Consider the following 24,994-nt stretch of genomic DNA (forward strand, 5'->3'; position numbering starts at 1 on the left):
TCCTGGAACTCACTCTGTAGATCAGGCTGGCCTCGAACTCAGAAATCCGCCTGCCTCTGCCTCCCGAGTGCTGGGATTAAAGGCGTGCGCCACCATGGCCTGGCCTTTACCTTAGTTCTTGAGACAGGGTCTTTCACTGATCTCTAGAGTTCACCTATTTAGCAGAACAAGCTGGTCGGTAGGATTTCAGAATCTATTTGTCTCTGCCTCACCAGGGCTAGGATCACAGTCATGTGTTACTATGCCCAGCTTTGGACATAGATGCTAAGGATCAAACTTGGGTCCTCATGCTTGTGTGGCAAGCATTTTACCACTGAGCCACATCATAGTCCCCATGACACTTCTATTAGAAAACTCTGTTACTTATCAATTATGTTTGCCTTGACCAGAAGTCTTCCTGAGTCTTAGAGGTTGGTTATTTGCTTCCCTGGAGGGGGTTTCTCTAAGGCAATAGTAGCCTCCAGTTCAATGAGAACTTCGGGGTAACTGCCCGGTTGACTGAGCACACTGCTTCTCTGATAAGGAAAACTGGTGCTCAAGTATCTATGAAAACCGGGCCTTGTCCCAGTGACTCCATCACAGCGCCCACCCCCAATCATGTTTTCCTGGCACTAAGTATATGCAGGTTAGATATCTCCTGATATTATGCAGATTTAGAGATTTTTGCTTTATTAATTAACATTTTCATTTCGCTTAAATTCTGAAGTGCGCTGATTTTGCAGAAGTGCTAATTACCAGCCTCACAGCACAAAGTCAGCTGCATATTAAGATCCTCCATCACATGCTCCCCAGTGAGCTTGGAGACATCCCCCCTCAGCCCTGCAGGCCGGTGGGAGGCCCTGGCTGTTGCTGATCCCAGACTGGGTGTCTCTTCTGACCAGACGAGCACTGCATCTCAGCAGGCCCTTCATTGGATGGATGTTATGGCCATATCTGCCATTAGATAAACCTCTTATTGGTGTTAACACTGATGTGCGACTGTCAAGTTAGGTTCTACTGCTGTGATAAAACAGCATGACCAAAAGCAACTTTGGGAGGACAACTTAAAATTTACAGTCCTTCATTAAGGGAATTTGGGGTCGGAAATCAACAGGAACCTGGAGGCATGGTCTGACGAAGAGTTCATAGAAAGATGCTGTTTACTGACTTGCTCCCCATGGCTTGCCCAGTCTGTTTTATTATACACCTTGGATTCACTTGCCGAGGGGTGTCACTGCCCACAATTGGCTAGACCCTCCTACTCAACAACTAAGTAAATGCTCCACAGGTTTGGCTATAGAACAGTCTTATAGAACCATTTCTCAATTGAGGTTCTCTCTTCTCAGATAATTCTAGTTTGTCTTAAATGGAAAAACAAAACAAAAGAGGACACTGGCACCCCGGACCCAGGGTCACTTCCAGCCACCCCTCTTACCTCATAAACCAGCACAGAATTCTTGGCATGTGGCATAGCATAGCCATGAAACCCCTTAGAACTCTACAAGGCTCTGAAAAGACCTTCGAAGACTTAGGACAAAGAAAATGAGTGACCAACACCACCCATGAGGGCTCTACCCGTGTGACTCCACAGACTCCTGAGGCTCTGCCTCTCATCCCATCTCCTTGGGAACCAGGCTTCAGCACTAAGGTCTAAGAGGACACCCCACAAAGTCAAGGGGAATTTAAACTCAGATACACAATTTCCCATGCTTACCAGGGTGGTTTTCTATCAGGCTACAAATAATAGAAGTCTATCTGCTTTTGATCCCTCCTGTCATTTATGGGAGCCACCTAAGCCTTGGGTTTCCAGTCATCCTGGATAAACTGAAGCATTCCCAGGACAGTACAGGCAGCCAAATGCTACTAACAACTTCCTGAGTTTGGAGCCACTTCCCTATTCTTGCACTCAGCCCATGGGAGAGAGTGTCTACTTTTTTTCCCTGGACCTGCATATGTGAGTACACAAGATTCTTACTATGTCTCACCATGGATTAGCAGATTCACCTATTCCCAGTAGGCCTAAAACATGAGCTCTGCCATCTTTTAGAATGTTTTAAAGACCATTCTCTGTGTGTTTTTTCCATCATAATGTCATATGTCTCTTGTCAGAGGGTTCAAGTAGGAATTGGAGCAGATCAGGATACATCCTGCTGGCCCAGAGCCTCCTGTGGGGGCTATGGGGAGTTCAGTGGACTAAAATGCAGACCATATCCATCCACAGATCATAGCCTAGGATCCATACTCTCAGACAGCAATGGTGAGGACTGGCAGAGAGCTGGTGAAAACTGTTGGTCAGGAACTAAGAACCCAAATGCATGCCAGATGTAAGTCCACTCATTTCCCAGAGCCCTACAAATAAGGCCTGGAGGATATATAGAGAAGATATTATCATGCCCCCACACATGGTCATGACATATCAAGAACATCAGCTAGAACTGGGGTCTTCCCTGGGTGTTCAACAGACATGGTGCTGAAGAAGGAGTTCTACATCTCGATCCCCAGGCAGCAGAACAAGACTGTCCTACACTGGTCATAGCTTGAGCAGCATGTAAGACCTCAAAGCCCACCCATACAGTGGCACACATCCTCCAACAAAACCACACCTCTTAATAGTTCCAGTCCCTGTGGGCTATGCATTCAAACACATGAATCTATAGGGGCCATACCTATTTAAACCACCACAGATGAGAAGAATAAGCAGTTTCACGGCCACATCCAGGATATCCTCAGGGCTAGATTTACACTGTGGTTCTCACAATGCCCCTTTGGGACTCGAATGATAAGGTATCCAAGTTATCAGGATGTCTGGAGTCTTGGGTGGACATATTTCTCTACCACCATAGCAGAAGTAGACTGTTGGGTATAAAGGACCAGCCCACTCTAAAGCCACAGGGCACAGATCTGAAACTGGTACCTGATGGCTCTGCCTCCATGGGCAAATTATCCAGCTTCTCCTACCTCAGTTTCTCTTAGATGAAACCTCATGAGATGCCCTGAGGATATAGTTAATACCACTGTGGTACACATTAATGTGGTTGGTGTTGTCATGTGGGTGACCATTGACTAAGTCAGCTGCTTACCCTAAGCTCTCTGGGAGCTGGTGCACAGGTTGGCTGCAAGGGGTCAGTCCCCAGATGCACAGTCAGGCTTGAATCTCAGATGGGAGGAATCTAAGATAGGACCCAAAGCTCTCATGAGGTTAGCAGGTCCTTTCCCTGGCCATTAAGAGAGTACCAAGGTTCTACAAAGTCCCAGGACCTTGCTACTGTCATACAAGTTGAGTTATTGATGTCACTGCAGAGATATAATGTCGTTACTATAGAAACTAGGGAAGAAGAAAACACAGGATCAAACCACAGGTTTCCCAGAAACTGTATGTAGGCCTTATTGGGTCATTTCATGAATTTCCAATTGCAGTAACAAAAATATCTTGACTTTGAAAGCAACTTAGAGGAGAAAGGGTTTGTTTGAGCTACAGTTCCAAGTTGCAGTCCATCAGAACAGGGCAGCCACAGCAGCAGGGGGCTGAGTGCCCTTGTTTGCAGTCAGAAGGCAGCAAGAGAAGATGGTTTCCCTCAGCCCACTGTCTGAATATGCTATTTTTTACATTATTTTATTTAGAATCTCATAGATGCATACTGTGTTTACATAATTTCCACTCCCTCCAACTCTTCCCATGTTCCCCTGAGACTCCCTCTCAAATTTATGACCTCTACTTTATTATTATTACACAGACATATATATTCATTTAGTGGTGATCATATGTATATGTGTTTGGGACTTACCACTCGGGATTGGATAACCTACTGGGGGCTCATCCCTAGAGAAGGCTGATTCATCCACGTTAGCACACATTACCCATAGCTCTTCATCTAGAATGGAGCCTGTGATACTTCTCCATCCACATTGGGATGTCTGCTGCTTGTCATTATACAGGACCCAACCAGGTGACCATATCGCTAGGACGTTGTGAGTGCTCTCCCTGGCATATGTGGAAGATGCTATCTCATTGCTAATGTCCTGGTGCTCAGGCTCTTAGGATGTATCTACCCTTCCTTCCCTGAGCCTTAGCTATAGAGGTTGTGTTGCTGAAGTATCAGTTTGGGATTGACGGCTCTCTAAGCTTTGATATTTTCTGCATATCTGAGTACAGTTTGGAATAACACTGGTCTCAGACGGCAGCAGAAGTAGGTCCTCTAGGGTCATGACTGCGCCAGCCATAAGTAGTTGGCTTATTTTAGTTTCTCACATGAATGACCTCCTATGCAGCAGGGCTGAAGTCTATGTAGACAGCTGTCAGTTACTCCAAGGTGAAACGGCCATTATCAGAAGTTCTACTTCTATAATGGGACCCAGCTCATGAAATGGTACCACTTACATTCAGAATGGATTTTGTCACCTCAGTTAACCCAATTAAAAATCCCTCACAGACATCCCACAGGCCAGCACAATGCAGAAAATCCCTGTGACTCTTCTATAGTGATACTACAGTGTGTTCAACTGACGATCAAAACAGACCATCACAGACGAAGTTAGCCTGGGGCTGGGGCTCATGCAAGGTTTCGTGCCAAGTTAGTGGTGGAGCTGACTTTGGACCTAGGTCACTAGACCAAATCCACCTTGCTGTAAGATTTAATAAGACATGTAACTATGACCAGACCACAGGAGCCTCTCCTCTCCTTCCCTCCCCTGCCATGCCTTCCCTCCTTCCCTCCCCTGCCATGCCTTCCCTCCTTCCCTCCCCTACCCTGCCTTCCCTCCTTCCCTACCCTGCCATGCCTTCCCTCCCCTGCCATACCTTCCCTCCTTCCCTACCCTGCTATGCCTTCCCTCCTTCCCGACCCTGCCATGCCTTCCCTCCTTCCCTACCCTGCCATGCCTTCCCTCCTTCCCTACCCTGCCATGCCTTCCCTCCTTCCCTACCCTGCCATGCCTTCCCTCAGTCTGCTGCTTGCCCATACTTTCAATTGAGAAGTGTAGTCATCCTAGAGCCCAGGCCTTGAAGGTTTTCATTGAGTATCTAGTGCTCTGCAATACCTGACTGTGAGCTCCACTGCCCTGGATATTGCCAGGCAATAGGGAAAGTGAAGCAACTGTGAAGATGGAAGGGACATTAGAAGTGCAAGCATGCCGGGCATGGTGGCGCACACCTTTAATCCCAGCACTTGGAAAGCAGAGGCAGGCGAATTTCTGAGTTTGAGGGCACAGCCTGGTTTACAGAGTGAGTTCCAGGACAGCCAGCCAGGGCTACACAGAGAAACCCTGTCTTGAAAACAAACAAACAAACAAAAATAGAAGGGCAAACATCATGACTTCTAGATGGTGTCTGCTATGTCCAGGTTAGAGCCACCCTTCTAAAATAATATTCTGTGACTCTGTCAGCACCCTCAGAATGTGAAAATGTGTCTGGATGTCTTTCCCATCACATAGACATGCCACAGGCTCAGGATGGCAGCATGCCCATTCATCCATTTCCCATGCCTGGGACCAGGTTCACCATTGGTACTTGATAAAAGTTTATCATGTGTCTCTTTTCACTTGTAAAAATACTATGGAGGATGCTGGGCAGTAGTGGCACACACCTTTAATCCCAGCACTTGGGAAGCAGAGGCAGGCAGATTTCTGAGTTCGAGGCCATCTTGGTCTACAGAGTGAGTTCCAGGAGAGCCAGGGCTACACAGAGAAACCCTGTCTCAAAAAACTAAAAATTTTTTTTTAAAAATAGTAATAAAATACTATGGAGGAGAAAGGTGTGTGTGTGTGTGTGTGTGTGTGTGTGTGTGTGTGTGTGTGTGTGTGTGTGTTATGTATCTTATCTGAGGCCCATTCTTCTTTTTGTGGCTGACAAAAAGGAAGGAGAAATATTGCGGATGGAGGAGGCTGTACCCAGTACCTTCCAGTACCTCATACCCAACCAAATGATGGCTGGTTCTGTCAACCTGACAGAATGTAGAGCCACCTGGGAAGGAAGCTCAGAAAATGCCCATGAGGGATTTTCTTGATTGAGTAAACTGAGATGGGAGGACCTAGCCTGGATGCGGGTGAAATCCCCCACCCCAGACTGAATATATATGACATGTATGACATATGTCATATATAATGAAAAAAGCCTCCACTTAACATTGACAAGCCCATGACACATAATTTCTATTAATATTTTTGTTCTCTTTCTCCTGTTTCCAGGACTGCGTGTACTTTCTGAAGTTATAATTAATTTCATAACCCAACCATTTTGCCCATTATGACAAGATCAGCTTTTTAGACAATTAAATGCTTGTTGTAAACAGAATTTTAATAGTTATGTAATGTTTCAGGGAATAGATTTATGAAAGTTTAACCAGCTGTTTTCCTGTTGACAGCCAGGCTATTTATAGTATCCCATATTATCAGTCACAGATCACCCCTGAACCCAAAATGCTCCTGAAGTGGAATTATCTAGACAAAAAATATCAACAATTTTTTTAAGTCTCTTAATTTGTACTTGCAAACTGTGCTCATCCATTTTGAGTGCGACCCTGCCAGATGAGGTGAGCGTGCATTCACTTTAGAGAGATTATGCTAATTTTGTGATTCTAAAAAGCCTTTGCCAATATAATTCAACTCGGTCTCTGTTTAAATCAGCTATGTGTGGTTACAGTCCACAGTTAATTAAATGTGTGCATTTTAATAGTAAATTTTCTATAGATATTCTAATAGATAATTTCTATGAATTAATCCTGTCAATATCTCCCTTGTCATTTGTCTGGTTTAGTCTCCTGTCCATTCCTCTTTTCATAGCTAATCAATGGATGGTTCTGTCAACCTGACAGAATGTAGAGCCACCTCAGAAGGGAGCTCTTCCCAGAAATACCCATGAGGGATTTTCTTGATTGGGTAAACTAACTTGGGAGGACCTTGCCTGGATGTGGGGGGCCACCCCAGGCTGAACAGACAGGAGAAGCTGATCACGGGCATGCAAGCGTTTATTCATTGGCTCTTGACTTGAATGTGACTGGGTGCCTCCTCACAGTGATGGACTGTAACCTGGAACTATATGTTTTAGAGTAAACCTTTTTTCCTCTAAGTTGCTTATACCAGGCATTTTGTCATAGCAACCAGAAACAACACTATGTCAGACTCCCTCCCTCCATGTAGCTCCAAACCCTCCTTAGCAACTGTATCCAAGATGGGGGACATCTGGGATTCATAGTGATCCCAGACTCCTCCCTGGGGATGGTGGTGATGGGTAGAGCCACAGGACACAGGAAGTACAAAGAGCTCTGACTATCTGCAGATGGGGGGAGTCCCTGAAGATGGATCAGAGTAATGGTGTGTCCCACACTGGGGAGCCTGGAGGGAATTCAATGGAGAAGGAGGCAAGTCAGCTACAACCCACTTAACACGTCTAATGTCACCAAATCACACGCTTGGTGTCAATAATCAGATTCTCTTGACTAATGTCACCATTCCACCACACACACACATACTGTCACCACACACATAATGTCACACACATACTGTCACATACACATATCCACTGTCTCCCTCATGCATACTGTCACACACACACAGTCATTTAGACACACACACACACTGTTACCCACACACCCACCATCACATTCACATACTGTTGCATACACACATCCATGTCACACACACACACTGTCATTACATACCCAGTACCACCAATATACCCCTTAAGCCTAGCGTCACCATTCCCATTCATATCTCTAGTGACCATTTCACCCCCAACCCCAAAGTCACTATTTTGTGTCACATACCTGATGTCACCAGCATGCATGACATGCCTGTACAATCTAGTCTATTCAACCAGGGACACTTGAGTGACATATCCCTGGTACCATATCCATTTTGTTAAAATTCAGTGACTATTCATATTTGGACAGTGCACCAACTATTCCACAAACACTCTCCCATCTAGGATGAGCTGGAAATCCATTCACTTCTTTGGAGTCAGAGGACACTCTTAGCAATCGATGAGGCTTGAATTTAGTTACAATACAGAAAGATGTGTGTGGTGCAACTATGTCTTGGATGGTATTCCAGCAGTCAATAAAGCCATCCATTTCTCCCTGTGTCTGTTCCAGGGTCATGTGTCTGTGTCTGTGCAGGCCCTCTCCCTCTGAGACTGAGCACTGGGCTGTGTTTAGAGCAGGTGTTGTCTGTAATCGCTGCTTATTACAGATTTCCAGCTCAGAGGGGCAGCAGGGACTGGCATGGGGAGCTCATGGTCACCTTGCACTGTATCAAGAAGGCTCACACCTGCATTTGGCACCTAGACAGGACCTAAGAATGATTACTACTATCAATTAGCCAGGCCTTTCAAGAACAACTGACCCCTGAGCCACATTTGTCTTCTTCAAAGTAAGGGTGACTCTGGCCCTTCTGCAGTGTTGGGATAAGAGATGAAGAGAACTTGAGCTGTTGACTCAACTCTAGCTCCTAGCAAATCCTAGCTTCTCACCTTTGCATGAAGGCTTGTGCTTAGCTATGCTGTCAGTCCTACAGTGGGAGGGGTGAGTCATTGTGATATGACATCACAGGGTTATGTACATGAAAATGCTCAGAGCCTCGGCTGGAGAACAGCAGATGCCAGATGAGTGTAAAAACACACTTGACTCCAAATCTCTCAGTGCCCAGCAAATGTGTGCAGAAATGGCAGCTGTTATTTGGGGCTCACTGGTGTGTGCTTCTAGGATATAGCAAATAGCAGAGAGACTGCACACAGCCCTGTTGCAGAAGGACTTAGATGCACAAGTCAGTTCTCCACTGGCTAAGTGACCTCCACCTTCATGGAGAGAAGGCAAAAGGGGGCCCAAGTTCTGGCCATTTGGCTGGAGAATAATAGACAGTTCTCCTTCTCAGAGCAGGAGACTACCATGCAGCTAGATGGCAAGATGACTCCAGACCTAGAGCTCTTGAGCACAAAAGCCTAAAAAGGATGAAGCTTTCCAGTCATTGCTGTTGTCTGCAACTTGCCTGAGCTGTCCAGGCTCCTCAAATGCCGTGTGTGGAATGTGTCCTGCTTCTCTGGATGAAGTACCAGTGAGACTATTTGTGCAAACTTCAGCTAGTTGAACCTCATGAAGGGAAAGTGCATTGTTACCCCAGGGCAGGCAGGTGCTTTCACCCAGCGTACACATGAGCAAGGTGCCCAGGGACCTCAGGGAGAGCCCTTCCAAAGCTCAGCTATGATGCTGCTGTGTAGTCTTTGCTGGCCCACCACACGTCTTCACTAGCCTGCTAGTGTTTCCCTTGGGAGACCATCTTTGATCCCCTCTAGACTGTCTGTACACCAGGATCCAACAGGCAGAAGTAGCTTGGCCCTGTTGCCTGATCTGGCTTTGAGTGTTGCCCATCCTTCATTCTGAGTCCTCATGGTCAGTGTGCAGGTTAAGCTATATCTAATGGCAGTGGCGTGGCAGGCTATGTGGAGACTGTTGGTGTGACCCCTGATTGCACACACTCGGTAACTTTCCCCAGTAGACATTCCCTTTTCTATTTCTGCCTGAGTAGATTTATCGTCGTCTCTGCAGCTGCCACCACATGATCACCACATGGCAACAAGAGTCTCCCCCAGTGACCAAAATAATAAAATCTCAAGTTCTCCTATAGAAAATGCAGTCGTGCCACCTCCATAAATCAGAGTGCCAATAGCTGAAGCCAGCCTGCAATGGGCTGTAACCACACAGATCTGTGTGTCAAAGACAGGTAGGGTTGCCTGAAGCTGATGAGGGCCTGCTCTGGGATGCAGATCTATTTTATCCATAGTTCCCGGGATGGAGAGAGCCAGGGAGTAGAAAGGGGAATGAGTGGGGCTAAAAGCTCATAGTCATCAAAAGTTTCAGCTCTGAAAGACAGAAGCCTGTCTAGAACTGGAACCAACCGAGAATGGCATGTCTCCATATGTGTGGTGTTCATAGTGTTCAGCATCCAGCATAGATGAATCCAGGAACTCGTGGTATCCTAGGGCAGGTCTCTTTTTCGTCCCCCTTTGGCCATCTCTTCCTCACCCTCTCTATCTATCCTGCTGTCCCTCTCTTGCAATTAATTCTCTCTTGCTAGATTCCTGGGTGCTCATGCTACATCACTACTAACCATCCTCCCCATGTAGTCAGAAAAGACAGATACATCAGTTACCCAGAGATGAATCACTCCAGCTCCCAGACCCAAGGGCAAGAAGTAGGCAACCTGGGCTCTCTCTGAGGCTGAGAGACTGAACCACCCAGGGAGTCAGGAGCCCAGCACCAAGTGTCCATCCCTGCTGTTCTAGTCAAGAAGTAGAATCCTTGAAACATGCATACCTGGACTACATACCAGTCCAGTGCCAAGGGAAATGTTGGCAGTATGCTGTCAGCCTTCCAGTATAACTCACAAGACAGAGGGGAGAGGCATTGGAGTTTAAAGGAAATGGTACAGTTTAGCGGATTCTCCAGAGCCATGACCCAGGTACACGCCAGGCATTTTTGCTAGTAGATAAACTCACTGGCTCAGCAGCTGTGATTGATCTGAGGATTCTACCAACACAGTTACTCTCAGTGCAGGCCAACTAGGTATCTTCCTGCATGAAGGGTGGGAGGATCCAGAAAGGTCCCTGGAAATAATCCCTATGTAAGTTTGCCAGCACATCAGAGGTGCACAGTACAGCTCTAGATGCCTTGGCCCTGAATCCTACAAAGGACTATGGCTGCCAGTGAATGCTCATACTTCTGGTGACTTATTCAATGCTGATGCCTTCTTGGTGGCATATGAAACCAGGCACTAAAGGAATGATAAGCTCCAGGTGTAAAGAGCTAGACAGACTATATGAAGAACATGGGGCTGAACCAGGGATGGTGGCCCTGGGTGGGATGGATGTCTGTCAGGTACTGCCAAGGACTGTGTCTCAGGTGGCTGGCAGTCCTGGCTGATGAATGGGACAATATAGGTCCCAAAGACACTTTTGCAAGTGGCCCCAGTTTGTTTGAAGCTGAAGAGCTACATGTGTAGGAATAAGTCCAGCTCCTTGTGACCACAGCCAGAGATAGGAGCCACTTTCTATGTCAGGTTTCGTGTATCTGAAATGACCTTGAGATTTCCATAGCTGACCTACCTCTGCTGGTCTCTGGTAAGCATGCCACTGTGCTCTCCTGACTCCTCTATGACTGTTATCCCCTGTCCTGTGTCCAGAGCATCACCCCCTATGGGGAGTCTGCCTGCCTCACCCTACTCTCATGGCCACGGTCATCCCTCAGCCAAGCCGACTGCTCTGCTTCCCACCCAATGTGTGCTATGAAGATCAGCTCTCATTCCCTCCTTTAGAACAGCCAGGTTCTGTGAGCTCAGCTGCCCTCAGGGATCCCCCACTGCCCTCAGACAGAGGCACAAGGTTATTAGTGTTCCTCTAGGAACCCCAGTAGCTACCTTTACATCTTCCTTAGCTCCATGCCCATCTTCTGCCTTGACCCAGCCATCCCAGTCCTCTGGGTTCCTCTGATGAGCATCCCGTGACTGGTCCAGGCCTCAGCAAGAGCAGTCCTCTCTCCTGGGATGCTCTTACTCTCTTAGCCACACCCTGTTAACCTTCTGATCTCACTTCAGAATGACTGTCCAAGCAGACCTGCCAGCCCTACAGATGAAATGGATAACACATCTCCTTACCTGTCTTTAGGGTGCTTGTAGCTTTCTCCCAGCAGTAGCCAAAACCTGCTAAACCCCAGGAAGCCTGTCTAGGTCATCCTGTGGTCAGCCTATGTCTCACAGGCACTGTGAGGAAGGAAGTTTATAAACCATTCCATTCCAATGGAACAAGAACTGAGAAAGCCAGTCTTTGGTAAAGGCAGTTTGACCGTGAATCTTTCCAGAGGTCACTGCCCTCCCCCAGTGCTTCCCAGAACCAAGAGAGTTCAAAAGCCATGGAGGAGATATGCCTACCACTAAGGTTCACAACAAAGAAAGAAAAGAATTCTTTTCCAGGCCCCACACTGAGAAAAATCTCAGGACCTTCCACACCTGCTCAACTCAAATATTACACAGAGAATTGTAATGTATTTATCTTCAAATTCTAAGGAGAAAATCATGTCAAAACAGCACACACTGATGGTTGTGATACTTAGTGTGACAAAAGAGCAAGACCCTTGATATCGAAATGCATAGATGTACTATTTCTAATGCTTCCAGTGACAGCCAGGTGGTCACAGCCATAGGAGCAGCATTTACCACAATGTTATTGCCACTAGGTATAATATAAGGTATTGGCAGCTGCTGAGAGGAACTTACAAGGCTCACAAGGACAGAAAAGGACAAGTACCCTGAACGTTGTAGGGAAAGGCAGAGGCGGATGTGTCTGAGCAGGAGAAAACAAGGGTTCTGTGCTGAGAACTGTGTCATGAGTGAGGAGCATAAGCCGGGCCCATGATACTGACTTAACAAACCAGTATGTGTTCATACCCTCCATGACTTTGTCCTTTGTCCTTACCAGCATGACAGCTATGATTGGCCATGTTTTATGGATGCGATAATTAAATGGCAGAGCAAGTAAGTAGGGGTTTACCACATCCTGCAGCTGCCTAGATTCTGAGAATTTCAGTCATTACAAAAATCATCTAGATTCTCAACTTTAGCACACGGCCTAAGAAGTATGCTTAGGGCTGATGCTATTAATATGGAATTCATTAAGATTTGCCAAGTCTTCAAAACTGTCATGACTAAGAATTAATGTTTATATTGTCCATATATGGAGCGGTCAGCTCGTGACATTGAGGTCTGTACCTTGGGGATGATTTCCAGCCATTTAGAGCAGCTTCCATGAGAAGCATGTGTGAACATGTGTGTGTGAATCTGTATGTCGTTACCCTCTTGGTTCTCAGGCCTGCTGCTCTCCTGAGTCCCCAGGAAAGCATGCATTCACACCTGTGGCTCATCCCCACCATGCTCAGATAGCTGAGCTCACAAGTGCTGGGGTGTGCAGCTGATACTTTACTTCCAAAAATCGTTTCTTTTCTTACTGATTTTCTCTATGGTTGTTACTTTTATATTTATGGTGTATGTGTGTGTGTGTGTGTGTGTGTGTGTGTGTGTGTGTTGTGTGTTCAGATTGTGAGTCTGTGTGTGTGTGTATTGTGTGTTCAGATTGCATTACAGCAAGTATCTTTGCCACTGAGCTATTTATTTGTTCTTATTCATGATAATATTAATAGATATAGACATAGACATGGACATGGACATAGATATATCATCTCTTTTGGGTGTTTTGGGACACACTGCAAATCACTGCCAGTAGTAGCTGCCCTATTGCACAATAGAACAGAGTTCAACCCTTCTACCTCAAAGTGTGTTTGTATATAGCCAAACATGCTCATCCCTCCAAGAGTGATCTTTTTTTATTTAATTAATGCAAAAGAAATGTCCCCATGGGATCTGCTGGCTGCTTCCCTGTGCTCTCTGGTGTCTGCACACCATGAAGAAGAGTGCATTCATAGTGGTTGTCAGCATTGTTTTTATTCTGATTTCGATAAGTTGGGAATAAAAATAGACACCCTGGGGCTGGTGAGATGGCTCAGCGGTTAAGAGCACCGACTGCTCTTCCAAAGATTCTGAGTTCAAATCCCAGCAACCACATGGTGGCTCACAACCATCCATAACAAAAATCTGATGCCCTCTTCTGGTGTGTCTGAAGACAGCTACAGTGTACACACATATAATAAATAAATAAATAAATAAATAAATCTTTAAAAAAAATTAGACACCCTGTAGTACAATTTCTTTCCATTATCACAAGCACACCAGTGTGTTTAGCTTTCTGTGCAATTCTTTGATCTGCTTATTCATGTTCTTTAGCTACACATTTATGCAAAATAAGCATGATTTGTGATTTCCATTTATAGATATTTATTCCAGGAGAATAAGTCACTGACAATGTTTTTCATATAAAAATTCACACAGCATTTCTATTGCAATTTAAAACAACAGGATATACATCAAATAACCATGGGACAAATAATACACTATGTTGGGGCTTGAGAGATAGCTCACCTGTTAAGAGGATTACCATAGTAAGCCCAAGTTTGTCTCTGTTCTGGCTGGTTTGATGTCAACTTGGCACAAGCTGGGGTCACTCTGGAAAAAAAGAGCCTCACTTGAGAAAATGCCCCACTAGATTGGTCTATGGGCAAATCTATGATGTATTTTCTTGATTGGTGATTAATGCTTAGTGTAGGTGGTGCTATCTCTAGGCAGGTGACCCCGGGTTCTATAAGTGAGCAGGCTGAGCAAGCCATGAAGAGCAAGTCAGTAAGCACCCTTCCTCCATGGCCTCTTCATTAGTTCCTGCCTTTAGGTTCCCACCTTGAGTTCCTACTATATCATAATTGGATAATGGACTATAGCAAGAGGAAGTGTAAACAATAACCCTTTCTTTTCCAACTTGCTTTGGTCATAATGTTTCATCACAGCAAAACAAACCCCCACTCTGGCTAGTTCCCAGCACCCGTATCATACAGCTCACAACCACCTGTAACTCCAGCTCCAGGGGATATGTGCCCATAGTCCTCCTGCAAGACAAGAGGACCCTTGTAAGTGAGCGTGGATGTGACCCCGCCTTTTATTCCCTGGAAACCAGCTGGTGTGGGTTCTAGTCACAAACTAACAGAATGGAGACCTGCCCAGGCTCATGCTGAGCGAGGAAAGGTCCTGTGATCACAGTCAGTACATTCACAGCTGCCTCGTGTCTATGACTGCTGCCAGCACCCACCATTCCTGTCATCCAGATGCACTTTCCATATACCTTAAGTACCATGCTGTCCACCAGGAGACACTTGACATTCTCCTCTTGCCAAGTTTCCAGACAACAGGAACAGAAAATTTGCTGGAGGCCAAGTTCTGCACCAGAGTTTTTCAATTTCCAACACATCACTGGTGACGATAACTTGCCCTTCCATGGCTGAAACCACACCTAGAACTAGAAGTGGCCTTTGTAATTTGAACAAAGAACAAGGCCATCAAGCGATATCAGTTGACCAGCAGACCTGGTCATGGCTGCAGGAATCTTTGCTCGGCTTTTCTCTGACTCCTCCAAGCGGACATACCGCCTTCACTGATTGATTCATTTGTGTGTGGTGTATCAATAGCATGAGTCAGCCATGGAGTGTTTCCTGCAGCATTACCAGACCCAAGAAAAATCTTGAAAAACATACAACCTGCTTATGATTATCACTAAGACAAAAATAATGGTTCTTCTACAATTTTCCAATCTGCTTCACATTAATCCCATGCCACATGTATCCAAGGATGCAACTATGAATGCAGCCCAAGAGAAAATCATAAACTTAATTAAAACACAAGAAAGGGTGTTTTTATTCTACTTTTGGTGGTTTTGTAACTAGATTACATAGTCCTCAATCATAAGTTTTTAGATGGCAGTGTGTTGCAGTGTCAATGAGCTGGAAAAGTTTGTACAAATAATTCCATATGACATAGCACATCAGTTGAGGAAGGGTAAGTAATGCCATGTTTGATTAAATAACTCAAGAAAAAGAGCTGAGTGTACCAGGAGAAGCAGCTGGAGCCTCACACACCACCTGGAGGCAGTCTCAACAGCTGGAGCCTCAGACATCACCTGGAGGCAGTCTCAAGCTTTGGAAAGTTGTATGCAATGGTGAATGAGGAAAGGTCAGGAAATGTGACCACTAAGGCTTTTAATTGCCGTAGGGGGAGACTCTACTTTCATCCTTGGTGAAACATGTTAGGTTCACTATAACTATTTCCCCTATGTGGTAAATAGTTCTTGCTTCAGTCAAAATGGCCATGGTATAAACTAATCCATTTTCTGCAGGTATTTTCTGGTTATAAATGCTCTTGGGGATTTTAGATTCATTATAGTCATAGATGGAAAAGCTGTCTTAGAAATATTGCTTCCAAGCCCTCTTCTGCACTGATATCAGATGAAACTGGAGCAAGTGGCATGCCCTAAAGATGGGCAGCCAGCTGCTGGAGACCACTATCCAGGTTCTCCTTCAAGTCTGATGTCCTTCCTCTGTCATCATGAGGTACAACCATTGCTGTACCACCATCTTTTTTTTTTTTATCAAACCTTAAACTAAGTCCCTTTTTAAAAATCAAACCTTAAACTAAGTCCCTTTTTAAAAATCAAACCTTAAACTAAGTCCCTTTTGGCCTTGATTTTTCCAAAATTAAAAGCTAATTGTACACAATTATAGCAATCATCTCATCCCTGGTTCCTCATGTAATTAGCTGCCATTTTAGCTGTGCATGTCTCTTTCAGCTGTACAGTCACCATCCTCAGAGCACACATAGCTGCACTTTCCCTATAGTGTTATGTCTCATACACAGAGACACACACAGAGATACACAGAGAGAGAGACACACACAAATACAGAGAGAGAGAGAGAGAGAGAGAGAGAGAGAGAGAGAGAGAGAGGAGGCTCCATTAGTTATAACCCAGATGGTTCAGGTTCTGATTCTGATTACGTACTGGCAGAGCTTTCTCCAGTGGAAAGAGGAGTAATAGTGTCTCAGTTGGTGATCCCTTGCTGTGAAGAGACACCATAACTGCAACAACTATTATAAAAGAAAATATTTAACAGGGCTTGGCTTACAGTTTCAGAGGTTTAGTCCATTATTGTCATGGTGGAAAACATGGCAGCATGAAGGCAGACATGGTGCTGGAGAGGCAGCTGAGAGTGCTACATCTGTATTGGCAGACAGCAGGCAAAAAGAGAGCCACTGGGCCTGGCTTGAGTTTCTGAAACCACAAAGCCCACCCCAGTGACACACTTCCTCTAACAAGGCCACATCTGCTAATGCCTGTCAAGTAGTGCCACTCCCTAATGACTAATTATTTAACTTTATGAGCTTGTGGGAGCCATTCCTATTCAAACTACCACAAATAGCTACACAAAGGAAAGACAGCTTTCTGGACCCCAGTCCCTTTCTGACTGTAACTGGGAGTCTCTGGTTGTTTCCCAGTTCCTGGTGCCTTCTTCAAGAAATTGAGAAAGATGCATGCACAAAAGTGAGGCAGCAAGTAGTCTTAGGAAGAGTCAGACACAAGCAAAAGCTATAGAGACTTTGTCAAGAGAGGCAGTGGGTTACCTAAGTAAGTGCAAGAGGGCTTGAGGATCCTCTGTTATTACCTGAGGCTTCCTTTTATAGGGTCCTGGAGAAGGAGGAGCTTCTTGTTGGGAGTGTAGTGTGGGTGGGTCTCTCTTTTGATTAACAGATGGGTTATGGAAGCTTTTCTCTACTCACAGGTTCTTTCCTATGATGCATCTGATTTCAATCATGTGCATGAATATTCAGGCATAGGCATGGGATGATAAATACAGTATTCTCCCTAAAAATTCACTCAGAGAACACAGTTTGCCATACTGCACATGCAACTCAAAACCAGTCTAGGCTGTATCTGACTCTTAACTTGCAGTCTCATTGTGGTAGTTTGCATGAGAACAGCCACTGTAGATTCATACTTAGCCCCCTGTTGATGGAACTATTTGAGAAGGATTAGAAATGTAGCCTTGTTGGGGGGAGGTGTATTCAAAAATAACTAGATGTGGGCTTTGAAGTGTCAACAGACTGTAGCCATTCACAATGTGTTTTCTGCTTCCTGATTGTACATCAGGATGTAAGCTCTCAGGTGCTTCTCTAGCGCCATGTCTACCTGTCTGCTACCATGTTCCATCACCATGATGATGATGGACTCCTATCCTTCTGGCAATGTAAGCTCCTTTCCTCCTGTAAGCTTCCTTGGCCGTGCTGACTGTTCATAGCAACAGAAGCCATAACTAAGACAGAAGTTGGTGCCAGGAGTGGGGTTTGTTACTTTTCTTTTGCTGCAAAAAATAAATAAATAAATAAATAAATAAATCATCATTTCCAAGGCACATTATAAATGAAAGCATTTAATTGGGCTTACAATTTCAGAGGGTTAGAGTCCATAATGGCAGAACAAAAGTATAGTGGCAGGAACAGCTGAGAGCTCACACCCTGACCTGCAAGCAGAAGGCAGGGAGAGAACACTGGTGAGACTCCAGTCTTCTGAAATTTCAAAGCCCTACCCTAGTGACACACCTACCACAACAAAACCATACCTCCCAATCCATCCCAAGTAGTTCCACCTATGGGAGAGTGGCGGACTAAGTATTAAATCATATGAGCCAAACTACCACACTTGTATATATCTCAGAATGTGTTTGGAGAAAAAAAAAAGGCAAACTAGATGGCGATTCAGTAATCACAAATCCAATCCAGAGAGAGGAGACAATCCTACCTCTCCTTGTGCAGTAAGACACAGTAGGGCCAAGAAGAAGGTAAATGACATACTAGGGCAGCTTCCCCAAGGAGAAGTGAGTGGGTATACCTGGGAAGCAAGAGATAAGCCTATTCAGAAGGAACTTGAGGTGGGAAATAACATAGCAGAGATAAGCAGTGGCTTGGACTTTTATCCCATGGTCTCAGAAGGGGGAAATCATTTTACAACGAGCTGTTTGCTCAGCTGCTATACCTCAGTGCCTGGAGTAATTTTAATATGATTTTCAGGAGAAAGAATTGGGTACTCATCCATTCTCCTAACCTTACCACCAGAGCTCTTGCTAACATGAATGAAGAGGAATGGTGACAGGCTGTCTAAAGACATTATGAGATAATTTAGGCTGTGGTGCCCCACTTCAAATAGCAGCCTGTCGGGTGGGAGGAAATGCAATATGAGTCCGTAGAGGGCCTACTCTCCTACCCACTAGAAAAAGCTTAGTGTCCCTCTCTGCCCTGGCCTCTGATTAGGAAGCTCTTGGAACAGCACCTGGAAGCATAAGATCTGAGACCTCTGCCTGGTGTGTGCCTAATGGGTAAAGAATAAAAAGCCACCCATGTATGCCAGCATTGATGGGCCAGGAGCTACACCCCAGCAGTTCACCACAGATCCACAGGCAGACCTTCCCTACCTGATCACATACATCACCAGAACGCAGCAAATGTCTAGCCCAGCACCCCTCCCTGCAGCTTGCTCCTGAAAAGCCAAGGCAGAAAGGACCTTAATTCCCATTCCGACACATTTTATTTACGAAAAATACTAATTGGCTGCAGTGTGACTTGATTCAAAAAGCCGTTGCCAGGTGGGTGCATAAAAGAAGCTCAAATTTCAGGGTTCATCTTAGGCGAACCTGTAAGAACAGGTGCTTAAATTAAATTAGGATTCGTCCTTGCTTCTGGAAGTTTTCCAGCTCATTTCAGGTTCAAGTGAACACGTTAGGAAGCGGGAAGCCTATGCTGAGAACAGATAGCTAAAGAAGCTTCCAGAGACACTATGCTAAATTTCAATATGAAACATTCACGGGCCTAAACATGAAGGCCTGTCATTCAGCCGCTCACCAAGCTGAGGCAGGAGGGTTCCAAGTTCAAAGCCAACCCTGAGAATTTAGTGAAACCCTTGAAATAAAAAGTAAAAGGAAGGTGGGGGCAGAACTCAGGCAGGAGCCTGTTTAACCCCCAGTACTATAAACATGGGAAACACTGAACAGTCAGTGGTTTGGCTTTTCTATAATAAGTAAAATACCCTCTCTCAGTAGTTTTGCTGGAAATTGTTTAAACAACAACAAAATCTGGCTTTACTCCCTGATCTATTTCTCTGGCTGGTATGGTCTACATACTGTGAAGTATCACAGACCAACGTCCTATAAACATGGGCAGAACTGACCAGGGCTCTGCACATAGGTTCCCTCAGTGTAGAGAGAAGATAGCTCAGGAGATGAGCTAGTCCCTGGGCCACTGGATCTTAAATTTGACTGTAAATGAAAGTTACCAGGATGTACTTCAAAATGCTAGTGCATGAGTCCCACTCCAGAGAATCTAGCTGGATTTATGGTCTGAAAAATAGGAAAATTTAAAGCTCCCAGTGTCATCTGTTATGTATTGAATTCAGAGACCCAACTCTGTCCCATCCCCTAGAAAACTAGTGGTGTACCCAAGGTCAAACTCTGGTTTGTGCCACATATGACTGATTCTACTAGTGTGTTGCCATCCCCCTGAAACCCAATAAAATGGCCAGATAACCTTGCTCATGGCACCAGGCCAGACCTCAGCTTGCTCACAGCAGACTACTGCTTGCTAAGTGACTGCTCTAGCTGCTCTCTCTGTGTGGTCATGTTTGCAGTAACTATCATCATTCCCATGAGCCTCCTGCCCCTCTCCTTGGACCCAGCCTGCATCTGACTGGGCTGTCCTACCCAGGAGATGTCTGCATCTCCCTGTAGCTGCCAGTCTCCTCCCTGCAGATCCCCAGAAACTGGTTTCCTGTCTTTTCTTCATTAATCCCCTCTCCTAAGAATCTTGTCTCCGTCCTCCACCCACCTAACCCACTCCACATCTGTCTCTATGCTTTCATCTGACCCTCCAGCTTCCCAATCTCTACTGATCCCTTGTGTTCAGGACTCAGCTGAAAACCTCATTTTAGGCACTTTGGACCATGCTGTAACATAACTGACCCTTGAGGACATTGTACTTAGTGACATCAACCAGCTGTAGAAGGACAGACACTGCCTGGTATATGAGCAGTCATGAATGAATCCTTTACATACAGTTGAAGTACAATGCTGGGGACTAGAGGTGTTGGAGAAGTACGAGTGGATGTGCTTCAAGGGACAGAGTGTCATCTGGGATGGCAGGAACAGTCTGTGGGTGGGTGGTACAATGGTATGATCACACAGCTTGGGGATGCTGTGAACTGTGAATTGTTAAGTAGCCATTATAACTGCTTCTTACCCCTTTGTGAGAAAACCTGGACTTCATTGGCCTTGACTTCCCACAATCCCCATGTGTTCACCCTGGGATATTCCTTGTCAAGATCTGAACACCTAAAAACAAAGTGAGTACTGTGGTCATGCAATGGTGCCCTCCTACTACCATCCAGCCACATGACAGGCTTGCACAGACACAAAACCCCCTACCCACCTACCCCCAGCCCCTGTGAAAGCTGAGAGATATAAAGGGAGGCCTTCAGCCCCTTTGCCTGCTATTAAACCTCCAGGAAAACCCACACTGCTGAAATATCAATTCAATCCCAAGTACCATTGGTCCAGTACTCAGAAGTATCAAACCAGAAATTGTCCAGTCATAACAAGCCAGGTGTTACATTGACAAACCCAGGTGACACTGGGTGAACTCTTCAGAGTTTGATTGTCTTATCAATCCCTAAGTATGGATGCTGTTGCAGGGGAATCAACCACCAATGATGCCATGACCACCTTTATTCAATCAAATACACACAACAGGAGAGTAGAAGCCTGGCAGTTCACATTTAAGAATACCTAAGCCCACTCCGTACTTAATTCTGCTATCATTTCTTCTTTCCAAATTAGATATTTATCTTTGAGAACAACATCTACTACTGCGCACATGTTGGAAAGCAGGCAATCCGAGTGGTCTCTACGGGCAAGGAGGGTGTGATCTACAATGGCCTCAGTGACTGGCTGTATGAAGGTAAGACCTGCAGGGTAAAGAAGCAGAGTGTGTGCCTGCTGGGCAGCTGCTGCAGCGGCTGCGCTTAGCTTTTAAATTTTCCTTCTTTTCTCTATGGCTCTAACTAGAAAAATAAACTGGATTTCTTGAGAGTGGTAGAGATCCACGTGAGCACTAATGGATGGCAAATGTGGGAAATCACAGGTGGCTAGGCATGGGACACTCACAGGTGGCAGATGTGGACATTCATGTGTGGCCAAGAATAGGAGACTTGCAGGTGAGTAAGGACTCACAGGTAGCATTGTAAGGGGCTTCACTGAACCCATTAATGCCTCTATGAAAGAAGAGGTGCTTCCAGGAAAAAATGTCAGCATATTCGCAGTACAAATGTGTGTATGTTCCTCTACCCACTCTAAGAGTTAGGGAACCTGTCTGCATCTGGGAGAGGACAGATGTTTTAGTTGCCTTGTTGGTGAGACAATAATTGATGTTGGCTCATAGCTTGAGGGTCCAGTCCACCATAATAGGGTAAGCTTGGTGACAAGAACGGACACACTGGATCCAGAGTCACAAAGCAGAAGGTGAAGGACACCACCTCTCAGCTTTCTTTCTCCTTTGTATGAAGTTCTAAATCTCATCCTAGGGAATGATGTCATCTGGGGTGGGTCTTATCCTCTTAATTAACCTGCTTAGATGATCCCTAATAAGTGTGGTTGAAACTTGTCTCTTTGGTGATTCTAAATTCTGTTGATAATCAATTTTTGCCATCAGAGAAAAATTGGAAAAGTAAATTAAATTCTTCTAAAGAGCCTAGTAGGCCCCTGGGGCTTCTATAACCAAAGATCACAAAAGTGGAAATTTAGACATTAAAATCTGTGTTCCAGGTTTTTGTTCAAGTCAGGCACCACAGGACAGTCTGTATCAGGCCCATGCCCAGCCCCCTGCTCACTGGCTCATTTTGATGCATCCTCAAAGGCCAAGAACGAGAAGGCCTCCTCTTGTTCTTTCTCATCCTTTTTTGAAGCAGAGTTTATAAAGGGCATTTTATAATTCTTCCAGAAGTCCATACAATGAGTTTCGATCACATTCACCCACCTCTTGTAAGTCTTCTAGCTCCATCTTCCCTTCCCTCCACCCCCAATTCTATAGGGGTTTATTCCCCCATCAAGGCCAATTTGAGCTCCTCAAATATTCTTGGGTGTGGCATGGTGGAATTAGAGAAAGAACCAACCACCCCATGAGTTGTCTGTGGTTCTCCACATGTGCACTGTGCACATGCGCATCCCGTACACACACTGCACTAATAACTGTAGCCAGGTGTCTTGCACTCTCTACCATCTCCTAGCGGTGTTTGAGGCAGCTTCCTCTGTAGATAGCCTAGTGGGGTAAAGCAGGTAGAGTGTGTGTGGCGTGAGTTACCCTAGATTTTCCTTTTCTAATATACTGCCAATGATTGACATGTGCTGGAGAGCAATTGGTGGATAATTTTGAAGAGCTGTATAAGTAAATCAAGTCACTTTTCCACAGTAGAAATAACAGTAGGGAAGGGCTTAGTGTAACCAGCACTGCCTTCTACTCAATACCAGTGGAATCTCCTTTAGTCGAGGCAGAGTAAGTCCTATTGCTCGTTGATGGCATGGGTCGACCACACCTGCCTTTCACTGTTACAGCGGCATAGCATGGCGGCACACACCTGTAAGTAGATCTCTGAGCTTGAACCAGCCTGGTCAACATAGGGAGTTTCAGGTTAGCCAAGACTACATGTATGGACCCTGTGTGCTGTATTTTTTTTGTTGTTTTTAAATTAATGAGGCTCAAGACAACTACAGAGGGGGAAAGAGTTGTGTGGTTCTGTGAAACTCAGTGAGTGGCTAATTAGAGAGGGACCGCAGCCAGCAAACTTCTCTAAGTTTATGTCATCAGGTTTACAAGGGAATACAAAGCTTGAAAAGAGAGATAGCCAGAATTAGGTTTGGTTGTTTTTACTGAAGGAACTTCTCATTATATTTGATTAACTTGTGGTCTCAATACTATTAATTTTTCTCTCAGTCAAACCCAAGACACTTAAAAAAAATAGAATTAATGCTTTCTGAAGGAAAACTGAATGCATTCCTATTTTACACAATCCTGGCATTCTTAAATGACTGTNTCACTTNTTTTACCTTTTGTGTTTGCAAAGAATTAAACAGTGTGCTGTCCACTTTTCAAAAAAAAAATATTCTTGGCTGTGGCCGTCCCCTGGAGTGTGGTGGGCACAATTGGGACTACACCTTTAAGAAGACTTCCTCTCGCTCCTCCCCCCTCCACACCAGGGTGTGATCTGGCTTAGGTTTACAAGATCTTGTGCCCACCATCACAACGACCATGAGTTCATAGATACAGCTTCCCTGGTGTGTCTGGGAGACACTGTTTCCTTATGGGCATCCACTGCCTCTGGCTCTTTGGTTCTTACCATTCTTTCTTTCTCGATGATCCCTGAGCTGTGGGTTGGGAGATATACATATTTTCTTTAGAACTGAAGTTCTGCAGCCTTGACTTCTCTACACCTCAGCCAGTTGTGAGTCTCTGTGTTGTCACCCACTGCAAACAGAAGCTTCTCTGATGAGGGGTGAGAAGTGCCTTAATCTATGGATATAGCTGTAAGTCATTAAGAGTCGGTTTATTACATCTGTTTAGCAGAGCACCTCCAACCTGTCTGGCCATGGGTTCCCATATAAGAAAAAAAATAAGCAGTGTTTGTCTTACTGGGCCCAAATGATTGTTTCCAGTGCCATCCGTTTGTCTGTAGATCTCATAATTTCCCTGCTTTTAATAGCTAGGAAATATTCTGTTGTGTAAATATACCACACTTTTACTATCCAGTCATGGGCTGATGGATATCTACATAGTTTCCATTTTCTGGCTACTGTGAATAGTGTTTCTATAGTAGGACATAGAGTCTTTTGGGTCTGTGCCCAAGAGCAGTATAGCTGGATCATGTGGCCAATCTAGTTCCAACTTCTTTAGGAACCTCCACACTGTTTTTCATAGTGTCTGTAACATTTTGCACTCCCACCACCAGTGAGTAAGTGTTCCCCTTACCCTAGAATATGACTACATTTGTCATGGTTAGGGTTTTCTGGTGATAATCACACTTGTGAGGGTTCCACCTGGGAACTTCTGTAACCCCTGATACCATCACCTGGGAGGTTCAGGCTACCATACATGAATGTGAGGACCTCTGGTAGCTCCCCACACTATGCCACAGAGGGGTCCAGGGAGGTCAATGGGACATGTGGTCACTCAACTTCAGAGTCAGGTGCAGACTGAGTCTACTCACAACCCCATTCCTAGACTCAGATGACAGTTTAATGTGTCTCACCTCTCAGTCTGAGACCGCATGCACATTGGGTGATTTATCCCAAATTAGATTGGGGAAGAGCAGGGATGCTCTGGCTTTATGGGGTGGTACCATTTCCTCCTAGAGTTACACGTTTCTCAGACCTGGGCTTCTGTCTTATGGGAGACTATGGTATGGAGAAGTGAGAAGACTTCCCAACACAGCTCCCTGAAATCTTGACCTTCAGAA

The 24,994-nt window shown here is 45.2% G+C and overlaps 1 protein-coding gene across 4 annotated transcripts in view; it reads left to right on the forward strand.

The window, feature by feature from the left end:
• Window positions 1–24,994, forward strand: part of Dpp6 (dipeptidyl peptidase like 6) — a 900,820-nt gene that overhangs the window by 744,792 nt on the left and 131,034 nt on the right. For all 4 annotated transcript variants that reach the window (XM_021188263.2, XM_021188277.1, XM_021188253.2 and 1 more), the window contains exon 8: window positions 21,327–21,447. In XM_021188263.2, coding sequence (XP_021043922.1) covers window positions 21,327–21,447 — 121 coding nt within the window. The remainder of the gene's footprint in view (window positions 1–21,326; window positions 21,448–24,994) is intronic.

Source organism: Mus pahari, chromosome 2 (genome assembly GCF_900095145.1).
Source record: "Mus pahari chromosome 2, PAHARI_EIJ_v1.1, whole genome shotgun sequence".
Lineage (NCBI taxonomy): Eukaryota > Metazoa > Chordata > Mammalia > Rodentia > Muridae > Mus > Mus pahari.